Genomic DNA, 14746 nt, shown 5'->3' with positions numbered 1-14746 from the left:
CTCCATAAGTCGAGCCGGGGGCGTTGGGTGCAGAGTGCCAAGTCTCACGCTTCCGGCGGGAAACGCGTGTTGTTTCAAAGTTGCTTCTTTGTTGCAAAGTTGCAGTCTTTGGTGAATAGAGCCTCTGTCCTCAGGAGTTCTTGGTCCTTCTAAATGCAGGGCAGTCCTCTGAGGCTTCAGAGGTCGCTGGTCCCTGTGGAAAGCGTCGCTGGAGCAGTGTCTTTAGAAGTGGGGAGACAGGCCGGTAGAGCTGGGGCCAAAGCAGTTGGTGTCTCCGTCTTCTCTGCAGGGTTTTTCAGCTTAGCAGTCCTCTTCTTCTTAGGTTGCAGGAATCTGAGTTCCTAGGTTCTGGGGAGCCCCTAAATACTGAATTTAGGGGTGTGTTTAGGTCTGGGGGGTTAGTAGCCAATGGCTACTAGCCCTGAGGGTGGCTACACCCTCTTTGTGCCTCCTCCCTGAGGGGGGGGGGCACATTCCTATCCCTATTGGGGGAATCCTCCATCTGCAAGATGGAGGATTTCTAAAAGTCAGAGTCACCTCAGCTCAGGATGCTTTAGGGGCTGTCCTGACTGGCCAGTGACTCCTCCTTGTTTTTCTCATCATCTCCTCCAGCCTTGCCGCCAAAAGTGGGGCCGTGGCCGGAGGGGGCGGGCAACTCCACTAGCTGGAGTGCCCTGGGGTGCTGTAACAAAGGGGGTGAGGCTTTGAGGCTGACCGCCAAGTGTTACAGTTCCTGCAGGGGGAGGTGTGAAACACCTCCACCCAGTACAGGCTTTGTTACTAGCCACAGAGTGACAAAGGCACTCTCCCCATGTGGCAAGCAACATGTCTGGTGTGTGGCAGGCTGCTAAAACCAGTCAGCCTACACGGGTTGTCGGTTAAGGTTTCAGGGGGCACCTCTAAGGTGCCCTCTGGGGTGTATGTTACAATAAAATGTACACTGGCGTCAGTGTGCATTTATTGTGCTGAGAAGTTTGATACCAAACTTCACAGTTTTCAATGTAGCCATTATGGTGCTGTGGAGTTCGTGCATGACAGACTCCCAGACCATATACTCTTATAGCTACCCTGCACTTACAATGTCTAAGGCTTTGCTTAGACACTGTAGGGGCATAGTGCTCATGCACTTATGCCCTCACCTATGGTATAGTGCACCCTGCCTTAGGGTTGTAAGGCCTGCTAGAGGGGTGACATATCTATACTCTATAGGCAGTGTGAGGTTGGCATGGCACCCTGAGGGGAGTGCCATGTCAACTTAGTCGTTTTGTCCCCACTAGCACACACAAGCTGGCAAGCAGTGTGTCTGTGCTGAGTGAGGGGTCCCCAGGGTGGCATAAGACATGCTGCAGCCCTTAGAGACCTTCCCTGGCATCAGGGCCCTTGGTACCAGGGGTACCAGTTACAAGGGACTTACCTGGATGCCAGGGTGTGCCAATTGTGGAAACAAAGGTACAGGTTAGGGAAAGAACACTGGTGCTGGGGCCTGGTTAGCAGGCCTCAGCACACTTTCAAATCAAAACTTAGCATCAGCAAAGGCAAAAAGTCAGGGGGTAACCATGCCAAGGAGGCATTTCCTTACATGTTTGATTCCCTAGAGTGTTGCTTTCTATTCAATATCCTGCCTTGGTTTGGAATGGGCCCCGATTCATCCAGCTAAGACTACTAAGCACTTTGCCAGCAGCTAGAATAAAAACAGGCCCCTTTATCTCAGAACCCCTTAAGATAGAGAGAGGCACAAGACAGGGGTGCCCCCTGTCTCACGTCTCCTTACTCTAGCTGTGGAATCCCTACGTGTTGAGCTGTGAATACAGAGCCATGATTGGGGCATAACCCTGGAAGACTGAACCCATTCAGTGTCTCTTTAAGCTGACGATCTCCTCAGCTACTTGAAAGACCTCGCCCTATTCACCATGACAATAACAAATACGCTTAATTATTGCATGTCCCTATCCAGACTACAAGTTAACTGTTCCAAATGTAAATCTTCCTGCCAAGCTCCACTAAATATGATCCTGGTTCACACCCTGCTTGGCCATTCCCTATCTTGGCAGCCAGCCACTTTTTGGTACCTTGCGGGTCCAGATTTACCATGCAGATACCAACCTATTCGAGGGTAATCTGACAGTCACCTCCCTCAAATTCCGGTTGACATTCTGGAACACACTACCTTTGTCAGTGATTGGCAGGGTGGCACTCCTTAAGATGGCCACCTCCTGTACTTCTTTGCTATCCTCCCATTATATATTTCTACTTTATTTTTTGGCTCATTCGAACATGTCATTTGTGGGTTTATTTAGAACACTTCTCGCTGCAAACTCTATAAACTGACAAATCAAGGAGAACTGGCACTCCTGAACCTAGAACACTACTACCCGGAGGCACAGCTGCAGTGGGTGGCACAATGGCTGACTTCTAGTGACCTGTCAGAAACAGCTACAGCATCCCTCCCCTTGGGCACATTCTAAACTTCTACACTTGTTCCACCCTTGTGCCAAATGCCCTATACCTCAGCCCCTATTACTATGTGGCATATAGCTGCTACTGCAGCCATCTAAATCTCACTAAGGCAGCTATTCCCTATGCTTTGCCATTGCCCTCCTGGAGGCACCACAAAGCCACTCACGTCACCACATGGACAGTACTAAGACCTTGGCACACTGCAGGAGTTCACCCTCTGGGCGACCTTTATGACAACGGTACACTCCTCCAATACGAATTCCCTAATAAATGATGCCGGAATACCCTACAGAGGGTTTTTACTTTATCGCTCCTTTATTAGCACACTGCAGTATGCATGGGGAGACCGAACACATGAACCTTTAACACACCTTACCCTGCAGTATTTACATGTGTTAGGCAACGGGAGACATCTGATACGTTGGCTGGCATACTAGCTTCAACAACATGCCTCCAAACCATTAGTGGCTCTCTGTGACCAATGGAAAGTGGACATAGGGAGACCCTTTACAGATAAAGAGTAGTCCACCCTGCTAGAAGGTCCCATACACATACCGCTCAACACAGTTTTGATTAATACAGATCTACATCACACAGAGAGCCTTCCTCACGCCTGATAAAATTAATAGATATTCTAACTGAACTTATGCTGAGTGCCCACACTGTCACTTGATAAATGCAGACCTCATACATGTGCTATGGGCATGTCTGTGCCTACATCATTATTGGATCAAGGTACTATGCTGCTTGTCCACTGTGTGATCTGAACTATACCGCAAAATTGGGATGTGGGGACTCTTCCACAGAAGCAAAACACAGAAAGCCACATCCCGGGTTCCTAGACTGAGGCCTTACACTAGCTAAATGGCTTGTCACCCCTTGATGGCGTTCACCAGACCCACCAAACTATGAAGCATGGCTACAATCCCTCAGTGTCTGGGCGCAAGCAGAAGAAGCCGCCATTCACCGAGAGGATAATCTCGGCCTGCGTAAACACCCAATTGCCACTAATTGGGACAGGATCCTGGCAGACCTTCACACACCCATACCCACAACATCTGAACATCAGACTACGTTAACACCAAACAATTCTGCTGATACGTCAAATTCCCCCCACCACTTGACTCATCAGGCGCACTGCGTAGCACCCACTGGCTCCCCACTGACCGTGTCTTATTACGTTCCAACGCCACCATTTCTGCTACATTTGCAAATTTATCCACCATCTTACTGGAGAAGCGTCATTAACACCCTCTTGGATTTAAACAAGGCTGACTGAGTCTACATGCCTTTAGTATGCCCCCTCCTTTTTTCCCCCCTTCCCTCCCTTTTGCCCCTTTGACTCAGTATTTCCCCTCTTAATACCTTCTCTTTCCCCCCTCTTTTCCAGTTTCCTTAACTGTTCCTTTCTTAAAGTATTAGTTATTGCCAGTTTTAAAATGTTGAACCTAATGTATTGCCTCCAATCCTGTAACTCCACACGCATGTACACTGACCCTGAAATGCACCAACTTGAAACTACATATGTTTACTCCAGAAGACAGCTCAATAACTTATCCTTTAGACTCACTCTAAACAATAGCTTGCTGCACTAAGTCCTTAGTGTGTACACGATATGATGTCATATGTCTATCATCGTCAATTTTTCTCTTGTACATGCTGTTTTTCTGTAACAGTAATGACATTGCAACGTATACAAAACATGTAACAATGCAATAAAAACAGATTCAATCAAAAAAATCAGAGGGTAGTACTAAGCATGTAATGCACGCACTCATACAGTGAGACACAATAAAGAAAACTGGCACCAATTTATAACAATAACACGTACTTTTATATAACTTTTGATACCAAGATCTCTGGAATCAGTGAGTACTTTTCGAGTTAGGAATTTTTAGCGTTTTTAAAAGTTGATCCTTTACCGCATTTTTCAGAAGTGGTAATGTTATCCTATGGAGGAAGAACAAGCACCTCATACAGGTATAGTACAGCAACTTACGTGTCAAATCTCCTAGATTTAGGATGAGTATGGGTCCAAGGCCACACCAGCAGGTCACTGGGGTAGCTGGGCCTAGGAGTGCAGTTCGGCACCGAGTGCACCCATGTAAGTCTATGGGGATCGCTCCAGTTACAAAGTTCTGCAGGGATGGACTGGAAGATCAGTCCAGGAGAACCCACGTGGTGGGCTCGACCTTTGAGGTCCTCGAGCATGTGGGGACACCGTTGGTCCACTTCTCCTCGGGCTGTTGTGGGGGTGGGGAGTTTGCAAGGTGCAGTGCTGTCTTCGGGCATCAGGTCCGGTGCTGTAGTTCCTTGCTGTTGCAGGGGGGCCCGAATAAACAGTCTGCAGGCATGCACTGGAGGTCCAGTCCGACACAGACAGCAAGTGGGCTCAGGTCTCTTGAGGCATGGGGACAGGACACCCTTGGTCCTCTTCTCCCTGGTCTGGGGCGGACAGGTGCAGATGTGTCCTGAGGCATCAGGTCTTTGCCTTCAGGTCACTCGTGGTTGCTGGGGGGGTCTACAGAAATAGGCTGCAGATGCCATCATGAAGTCCAGGGTGGGCAAACTCAAGGGGAGCTTTGTCTCTGGAGGGCCTGGGGACCACATTGACACCATTGGCCCACTTCAGCTCAGGCTAGGCGGCTGTGTGCAGTGGTGATGTCCGGGCATAGGGTTTGTGACAGTCCGAGTCCTCACAGTTCTTTCTTTGGTGTCTGCAGATGCAGGGAAGCAGTGCCTCTGCTCCAAGGGAGGAGTTCTAGGTGATTTGCAAAGCACTGGCAGCTCTCCCGGATTCTTGGAAGCTGCAGCCCCAAGACAGGTCAGTCACTCCTCGAGAGTTTGGTGCAGCAGGCATGCTAGCAGGGTAGCTGCCAAATCATTTGTGCTACTCTGTTCCGGTTTAGCAGGCTTCTTGTCCACTCCTTCATTTTTCCTTCAATTTAGGGCACGTTAAGGGAAATGAAGGGTAGTAGCCAATGGGCTACTTACCCATACAATCACTATACCCCCCTCCCACCCCACCCCCAGATGACCACTTCCTGTGGGGAGTGGGCATCACCCTGTCCAGAGGACCTAAATTCTACCATTCTGAATTTCCTTAGCATTTTTCTCACTGGTTTAATGTTTGTTAAAAGCACTGACTTTAGTGAGAAACCATTCTCCCTCCGAAAACCTTGGAGTTTAAGTCATTTAAGAAACATCTCTGAAGTGGATCTTCAGGTTACTGGAATGTGGTGTCTGGACTATGAAGCACAGGCCAGGGAACCATTCCGTCCTAAGACCCCAAGAGGCATGCTAAGCAATGTTTTGTTGTAAAGCAATCAAGATAGGGCACTAAGTACTTTTGTGTCTGCCACAGTCAAAAAGTCACTCTCTTAATCCAAGAAAAGTGGTCCTGCCAGCAGTGCAAAAGAAGGAGAAGAAAGAACGCCCATCTTTTTTGCACTACAAATCTGACTACGACAAACAAGCTACATTTCACTCCTCTTGGAGCTTATGGCATTATATTTGTAACTTTGTTTTCTGGTTTGCTTTGTCTGTTTCATCCTTGCTTGGTTTCATTACTTCCAGTAGTGATGTTTCCAACTTGCACTCAGAGCTCCTTGTGTGCCACCTGGTTCCTAATAAGAAACTCTGATGAAAAACCTTTTAGACCCTCACTGACATATCTCACTTCTAAGACAAAAAAACCTATGGAAATGTCAACTACCCATCCTAAACAACTTTGTCAGGGTAAGTGCTTTGTTTTCTGTTGGGCCATTGTAATGCACTTTTTCCATGTGCATCCAAACTCCTCTTCAATTCGCACTAGCTGTCGTTGAGCACAGATTATAATATGTCTTATTGCCTCTGATACTTGTTATGATCCCTGGATGTACCACATGCTGTAATTTGTGGGGGCAGATGGTCGTACAGCGTCGAACATGCTGCACAGTGTTCCCTGACTTTCATGGTTCACAAACTCCATCTCCTGTTTTCCTTAGTACCAGTTCTGGAACACAAAGTCCCGGCGAAATGAGCTGACGGTGCTGGAACTCTTTGAGGGGATGGAGCAGTATAATACAACAGCTTTCAGTTCCCTTGACCACCCACACATGCCTCATGTTCTGCAGCAGTCTTACATCTTTCCATCGGCCATCAGTGCAATGGAGGCGACAATCACTGAGCGAGGCATAACAAGCCGGCATGTTCTCCGTGAGTATAGGAGTTTGTATGTACATATGCCTTATCTGTTTATGTGTACACTTGTCCTGTTTATTTTAGTTGCGATTTAAATTGGCTTTTTCACAAAATGTTCTTATATAGTAAACATTTTCTAGCTAAAATACAAATTGAACTCTAAAAAGCACGATCTAGAAGGCCTACATTAGCCTCACTTTTGCATTGTTCCTGTTACATTTGCCATTTTACCTGTGCAGTTGCAGTAGAACCATTCACATACTCGATCCCTGATCTCTTTCAGACATTACTCTTCCAAAGTTTCAGCTTAAGGAAACTTTGAATTTAGATGTTTCCGTATTTGCTGTTTCTTAGGGTCATGTGCAGCGTTAAAGATTTGCTATTCCTGATTCTAGGTTAAGTTGAGATGTTGGGGAAGGGGGGTAGATCTACTGAGAATTTAGGCCCCTATTACTGTTGAAATATTACCACAGGATTTAGGATATGGTTTTTTTTTATGACTTTATTTTCGAGATGGTGGAGAAAGTGATGGATTAGGATCTTCAGTTTTGCAAACTACCTTACGGACTTAAATATCTGCTCTTTCTTTCTGAATGGGTCTGATGGTAAAGGCTATACATTTCTTAAACTTTAGAGTGGTGATCACTTGCCCTCCATCTCTAGATGTCTCGCTTCTGACAGCAGTCAGTGGATGTAAATCGCCGTATTTCAGCACCTACTAGCTTGTTTTGCCCTTGACATGTTGCAAAGCCCAATATACTGTTTTGACTCCTTATCTCTGGTTGATGGAGCCAAGCAAATTTATGCAGTTATGTTTCGTCGTACCCATTAATTATTCATTTACTGCAGCTTAATCAGCGAGCCCTGGGAACTTTTGAGAAACTATGCAAACTCAATTATAAATCAGCATCCCGACTTCTCTACACTGCCTGTACCTTGAGAAAATCTGTGCCACTGGCACACAAAGCTATCCATACTGGACCTGCTCACTGCTTAGCACTGGGATTGTGGTGCCTACATGGAGGCACGTTAATATTCTTTGCACCTTGTCTGCTTTTATTTTGTCACAGTTTTAGGCCAAAACAAAAAAGATCAGAGCATTGGACAATCGCACCCTTATATTATGAAATGAATCCTATTTTCTCCAATTATGGAACATTTTAAAGACGTTGCTATTTGCCAAGTAGGCTAGCTCTGTTGTCTAAATTGTAGCTGTCTGTCTATCTATACCACCAGGAAACTTATATTTGTATGTTTTGTAATTGTAAGCAATGTAAAAGAAAAGCATTAGGAAGAAAAAAATCCTAGCTTTCGTAACAAAGTTTCAATTCTATTAAGGACTCTGAGGTGAGGATTATGCTTGCTTTCTTTGCTTATTTTTTTTTTTTTTTTTTTACAGCTGCCATTTTAAATATCATATTAAAACTACTTTTCCCATGAAACCTAGGGAAAGAGAAACAAAAAAACAGTAGCCAATAGGAACATTCACAGTCCAACAACATCATCATGTCTCCTCTTTCTTCTCGTGATCAGGATCCATTTCTTCTTGTTTACTATTCATGTTTGACTGATTTGTTTCCTAAAGAACAAATAATATCTAATGAAAGCTGATTCTCAGAAGATGCATGAAGTCTTACGGTACTGTAAGAGTCCTGACCATAGGATTTCTATAAGCGGTAACAGTATTAAATAACCAATACATTATCCACAAAATGCAAGCAGTTCAAAAGTTTTACTTGCTACCCAGAAGATGACTGACGAGGTGCTGCTGACCTTCCAATTTAGATGAGAGCTGGTGTAAGTCCAGGTGGGATAACCCTCGCCTTTGAGTCCTTAAATGAATTGAAACTTTCCTTTATGAAAGCTAGGAAATTCTTTGTTATATGTTAGGATCGGTGGCAAGGATTATGGTTGGTCAAAGCTTGTTGACCACTAGAGATGCCAAGTCTATCACAAGCTTGAAGTAAAAATGCTTAAAGGTAGAATCTGAGGGCCAGTCTGCAGCATTAAGAAAGTTCTCCAGATGAGCCCCCCAAGCAAAGTTGTTCGATGCCATGGCACCCCTAGCAGAATCCACACCAAACCTGGAGGTATCAGTACCTGCTTCCTGCATCACCCATCTAGCAGTGGTCGGAGAAGATAGAACAGAAAATGTTTCTGCAGTGCAGTGAGGAGTTGGTGTTCTTCTGTGGGTCCGAATGATTCAGTCATAGTTTCATATGCATAGTACCATACATAGTTCAAGATGTTCATCAAACACTGGGTAAGAAATTAATTGTGAATTACATTTTGTATCTCTAGACGTATGAAAAGTAAGCCCTTGCGGGGTAAATACTCTTACTGTAATGTCCAGCGCTTTGTCAACAGATACCCAGAACAACGTGGCCAATTTACCAGAGAGTTCTTTCTGAGAAAGGTATTTATTCTGAGAAAGGTATGTATTGCTCTTCTGTGACAGTTCTCTGGGATGTGAATAATATCCTTAACCTTCTTGTTTAAGGATGTTGTTCACTTCCCAGAGACCTGAGTATCTTGGTTCAAGGGGAAGGGAAAGACGGATGCCTGTGATCAATTTGCATACTAAGGGATGTGCCCCAATGGTTAACCTTCAATTGGAGGAGGCCTCGCTGAAACAGCTGAGCGAAAGGTGTTCACTGTTCTTTAAATTGTGCCGTTGGCCACCAAGGATGACAAGAAATTCAAAATTGAAACATCCTCAGACCCCACTGGATCTATGTCCCCCTCGAGGCACTAACCCAGACATTTTGACCAATCAGACCAATATCTTTTTGTTGTACAGTCTGGCCATGCCTTCGATAAGAGGATTGAGATTCCTGCAAAAGTCCTGGTACCTTCAATTGTTCCCTGTAATCCTCCACGCCATGAGAGACAGTAGTTCTCCTGATAATAAGTGATGCAGGTTGCCCTAGGGATCCAGGAGAAGATCTGGGACTAGGGGAAGAAATATTGTAGAATCAAAAGAAAGTTCCCTCAGAACTGGATACCAGACTTGTGAGCTCCAATTTATGGGTGTCACTACGAAGTCCACAACCTGTCTACGTACCTAGCCTGATAGCCTTGTGATCCTTGTGAACGAGGGAAACTTGTAACCCCTCTCCTGATTGCAATCCTGGAGAAAGCCGTCCATCACCACCAACACCAGTAGATCCAATCTCCATTTAAAGAATATCACCTGATTTTGTTCCATTCTCTACACGAACATGTCCACTGAGAAGGAGCCCCATCATCATTTTATGACATTGAAGGATGCAGGTTCCTTAGACTCCAGTCCTGGAGATAACTGGAATTCCATTCTGCTTCCTCGTTGACTTAGTCAGAAAGATGTTACACAGTCGGTGAGATGTTGTGGTCCAGGTAAAAGTTACAGAAGCTCTTGACCAGCTTCAGTAGTGCTTTTGACTATGTCCCACGGAGATGATTAACGTACCGCACTCCAGAGACATTGTCCGTCTTCAGTAACACGCAGCATTGTGTTTTTGCTTTGGTCCAGCAAAGTATGTCAAATGACCCGCTAGAAGTTCGAGACAATTGATGTGTAATTGTCATTCTTGAGCAGACCCTTCCCTTCCAGCTCATAATGTGCCACAACGAGCACCCCAGCCTTCTCTGCTGGCTTCCGATTCTATGATGATGCCTTTATTAGAACCAAAGATTGCTCGTCAGTTCTACACTTCTATATGTGCTTGCCACCATCTCATTTCTTCCTTTGCCTCTTCTGTCAGAGGAACCTCTTCTATATTTGTTGCATCTCTGCAGAGATGGTGCTCCTTCATGCGCTGAAGGACTGGGTATTGGAGCGGGCCTGGTATTGGAGTCGGCCCGGACAAATTGAATGAATAGACGAGGAAGGGTCTGCTCCTTTGTGAGAAGCGTGCTAAGTTCTTGTCTAATCGTTGCCACCTTCTTTGTTGGAAGAGTCAGAGTGGCCTGGTAGGAGCCTTGACAAACCCCAGAAACATAGTTCTTTGCAGTGACATCAACAACAACTTCTTCGCTTTGAGGACAAAACCCAAGCTTTGCAAAATATGCACCAGTGTCTAAAGATGTTCCCGAAGTCTATTTGGACATTGGTCCAGAAGGAGAATATCTTCCAGATAGACTATCGGACGTATCCCTTGAGGTTTTAGGTGTTCCAGGGCTGGCTTCAGTACCTTGGTTAAGCACCAAGGAGCGGAGGAGAGACCAAATGGCAGGAAGGGGAATTTGTACGGTTGATCTACACATATGAACTGTAGAAACCCTTGTGTGGCGGGAAGGTAGGGATTGTGAGATACACATCCTTCAAGTCCAGATGGCTCATCCAGTCTGAAAGACGTAGAATATCTTGTAGGAACTGGATATGTTCCAACTTGAAGTGGCATTAGACTAAGCCACTTGTTGAACTCTCTGCGAGCAGGAAAGAAGAGATAAGTACCTATTATTTCCCCAAACCCACAGATAAACATTGAGAAAGGGCTGTGCAAGACTGGAAGAAACCAAAGGTGGATCTTGACAGAAGAGGACCTGCAAATGAAGAGGACCAAGTCCACTTCGAGTTGGAGTGTCCAGTTGGGGCGGGACCCACTACCCACCCTTCTGGAGATTCACGACCGGGTCGACGGTGAAAACAAGGAGTCAGCTATGCAGCGCAGGAGAAGAGTTCCAGAAGTGATGCAGACGCTGTCCCACGTCGGAAGAAGAGTTGCAGTCAGTCAGTGGTGTGGAAAGAACACCAACAAGCCAAAGGCTAGAGTCTCAGATGACTTGCAGAGCTGCTGGAGACCAGAAAGGTCCAGGGGGACTCAAACCAAGGAGGGGAGTTCCATGGTGACCCTCAGCGTGAGAAGAGTTGGAGGACGAGGATGCAGCCCCCACAGGCAACTCATAGGCACAGGAGTCGCAGTAAGGCCCACTTAGCACGCCTGAAGAGTCCCATGTCACTGGAGCAGCAGGCAGGAGACTATGCTTTTCAGGGAGGAGTGCTGGAGGACGGGGCTACAGGGAGTCTGAAGATCCCTTAGAAGAAGAGCCAACAACCCTTTTTAGCTTCAAGAATCCTGTTTCGCAAGGGGTACTGTCCTGTAAGGAGAGGCAACGTCTTACAGACCACCACCTGTGTTGAAGGATCCACTCAGTTTTGCAGGAGAGAAGTTCCTCACAGCCGGACGTCGTTGCAATTGGTGCCTGCGGATGCAAGGGAGTGACTCCTTCACTCCAAGAGAGATTCCTTCTTGCTTCTTGTGCAGGCTGAGGACACGTCACCCTCGGTGGATGCACAGCCAGGGAAATGTTGCAATTGCTGGAAGGAGCTGGAGAAACAATGTTGCATTCGAAGTCCTTGCTGGAGTTGCAGATTGTCAGTTCCTGGAGGGTCCAGTTGCAGTCCCATTGGTCAGAAGATGATATAAACGATGCAGAGGAGACCTGCTGGAATCTTGCATGTCAAATCTGAAGTACCCACCCTAGAGGGAGACCCCAAATTGCCCAGGGAGGGGGATTGGTCACCGAGCAGGGTGACCACCTGTCAGGAGGGGGCTGCGACGTCACCTACCTGACCTGGTCACTCAGCTGCTCCCAAGGGCCTCTGCCCACCTTGGGTTCAAGATGGCAGAATCAAGTGGCCACCTTGAGGAGCTCTGGGCACCACCCCTGGGGTGATGATGGACAGGGGAGTGGTCACTCCCTTTTCCATTGTCCAGCTTTGTGCCAGATCAGGGTCCAGGGGTCCCTGGACTGGTGCAAACTGATTTATGGAAGGAGGGCACCAAATGTGCCCTTCAGAGCATACCAGTGGCTTGGGACGGCTACCCCTCCCAAGCCATGTAACACCTATTTCCAAAGGGAGAGGGTGTTGCCTTCCACTCCCAAAAGAAATCCTTTTTTCTGCCATACTCTGCTTGAGCAGGCTAAGCAGCAGGAGGGCAGAAAACTGTCGGTGGAGTGACATAGCAAATGCTGCAGCCCATGGGAGGCCCCTGGTGTACCACTGCCCGGGGTACCTAAGTACCATATACTAGGGACTTACGTGGGTGCACCAGTATGCCAATTGTGGGTGTAAAAAGTTTACCAGCTAGCAAGTTTAGAAGAGGGCACAGTCACTGGGGTCCTGATTAGCAGGATCCCAGTGAATTACAGTCTAAACAGACATAAGGCAAAAAGTGGTGGTAACTATGCTAGAAAGCTGGCACTTTCCTACAGTGACAGGTTGTGTTTTTAATTTAGCCTGCACCAAGACACGCAGTCTGCAATGGTAGCACTGTGTGGGTTAGGTGAGTGGTCCAGGAGGGTGGCATAATTGGTGATGCAGCCCTCAGAGACCTTCCTTAGTACTCCAGGCCCTAGGTACAAGTGATACCATTTACTAGGGACTTAAAGCAGTAGCTAAAAAGTCTGTCAGTTGTGCAAAACAACTGTGCTGTTTTGGGAAGAGACCTGCACTGGGGACCTGGTTAGCAGGGACTCAGTAAACTAACAGTCAAAACCACATCAGAAATCAGGCAAAAAGTCGGAGCTAACCTGGTCAAAAAGGGTACTTTAATACGTGACCCCCCTCCCAAATGAAACCAACCATCCCCTAGAGAATCTTCATCTTCTAAGTGGAAGAACCTGGAAAAGGCCATCTGCATTGATCAGTCCCAGATCTGTGTTCCACTGTGAAGTCCATTCCCTGTAGGGAGATGGACCACCTTAACACTTTGGTATTTTCACCTTTCACCTTTCACCTGCATAAGCCGTCTGAGAGGCCTGTGGTCAGTTTGAACAGGGAAGTGACAGCCAAACAAATATGGCCTGAACCTTTTCAGGGACCAAACCACAGCGAAGGCTTCCTTCTCATTGGCACTCTGTGGGAAGCTGGTTCTCTATATAGTGTAATAAAATGAAGTACACTGTGCAGAGATTTTTTTTTTTAAAGAGTTTTTTTTTTTTTCACTGCCGCCATCTGTACATGACCAGGCGTTTTGCTGCTGGAGGCACAGAGGAGATCCACGCGGAGGATGCGGACCCCTCCATCAGAGCTCAGAATCCAGCAGACTGCAGCACAACTGCGTGTTCATGCCCCTTTCAACCACCAGTGGACATCCAGGGTCGCCCAGGGACACCCAGTGAGGAGAGGTGGCGCAGCTCCAGCAGAACGCAGAACTCTGCACAAATTGTGTGCTCATGCCCCCTCCCTCCCTCCCGCCTGCAAACATCAGGGGGAGGTGAGGCGGTGCAGCTCCTGAATGAAGACAAGCTCATGCAAGAGGCGCTCAATCCGGTCCTCAACCAGTCCGACAATATCTTAACACCTCTGCCCAGAATCTCATCAATAATATCTTCCACGCTCCTGCCGTCTGCTCGTGCCCCTCCACTCAACCCGCACTAGTGGTTGACCAGCTGGTCTGGAGGCGTCTGGTGTGGCAGCGCTTCGAAACGACTGGATACAGAGCGTGAGCCCTAGAGCCCAAATTTTAGTGCACAAACTACAGAGCAGATGGGAACAATAGCTCTCCGGCTGGCCTTGTTTTCCCAGTAGGTGATGCCAAAAAGGCAATACAACACGCGCCGGCAAGGGAAGGGAGATTGCTCAACCCCGCAACTTAAACGCATTGCGGTGGAAACACTGCTCCGCCACTGGCTGCTAGGGAACCTGAGTGAAGCAGTAGAGTCCCCCTAGACCACACATGCAAGCTCGACCGGAAGAAAAGGACTCCATAATCTGATTCTTCAGCAAACCAGCAGCAGGGACCTTTCCAACCCCATCTTCGAACAGAGAGCTCACTACAACTGCAGCCACCGCTGTACAGCAAACAAATACACCCACGCCCTGCTCCCCCCACCTGGGGGTTGGGCATCAAACGCATAGGATGACAACCATTTCCCAAGTAGTTCACACGCTTGAGTGGTCCCCAGTACATGGGCAGTCAGCGGCAGTAACTAATCTCTTAGCGACATCCTAGAGTCCAGAGGAAGAAACAAAAACCTTGACCATCAACCAGGGCAGAACATGTCTTGCAGACCAGGAGCTGGGAGCACTGTCTGAACAGTTCCTCAACAATATCGAGGAGCCGATTGACAGAACATTCAGCTGCACTACAACAGCAAAGACGCTCTTGGGGGAGGA

The 14746-nt window shown here is 47.2% G+C and overlaps 1 protein-coding gene across 2 annotated transcripts in view; it reads left to right on the top strand.

Moving 5' to 3' along the window:
* Nucleotides 1-14746, top strand: part of EMC1 (ER membrane protein complex subunit 1) — a 621514-nt gene that overhangs the window by 509678 nt on the left and 97090 nt on the right. For both annotated transcript variants that reach the window (XM_069240148.1, XM_069240147.1), the window contains one exon: nucleotides 6447-6657. In XM_069240148.1, coding sequence (XP_069096249.1) covers nucleotides 6447-6657 — 211 coding nt within the window. The remainder of the gene's footprint in view (nucleotides 1-6446; nucleotides 6658-14746) is intronic.

The sequence above is a fragment of the Pleurodeles waltl genome, chromosome 6 (genome assembly GCF_031143425.1).
Source record: "Pleurodeles waltl isolate 20211129_DDA chromosome 6, aPleWal1.hap1.20221129, whole genome shotgun sequence".
NCBI lineage: Eukaryota > Metazoa > Chordata > Amphibia > Caudata > Salamandridae > Pleurodeles > Pleurodeles waltl.
Note: the sequence above shows the minus strand (reverse complement) of the source record. Positions and strands in the feature narration are given on the sequence as shown.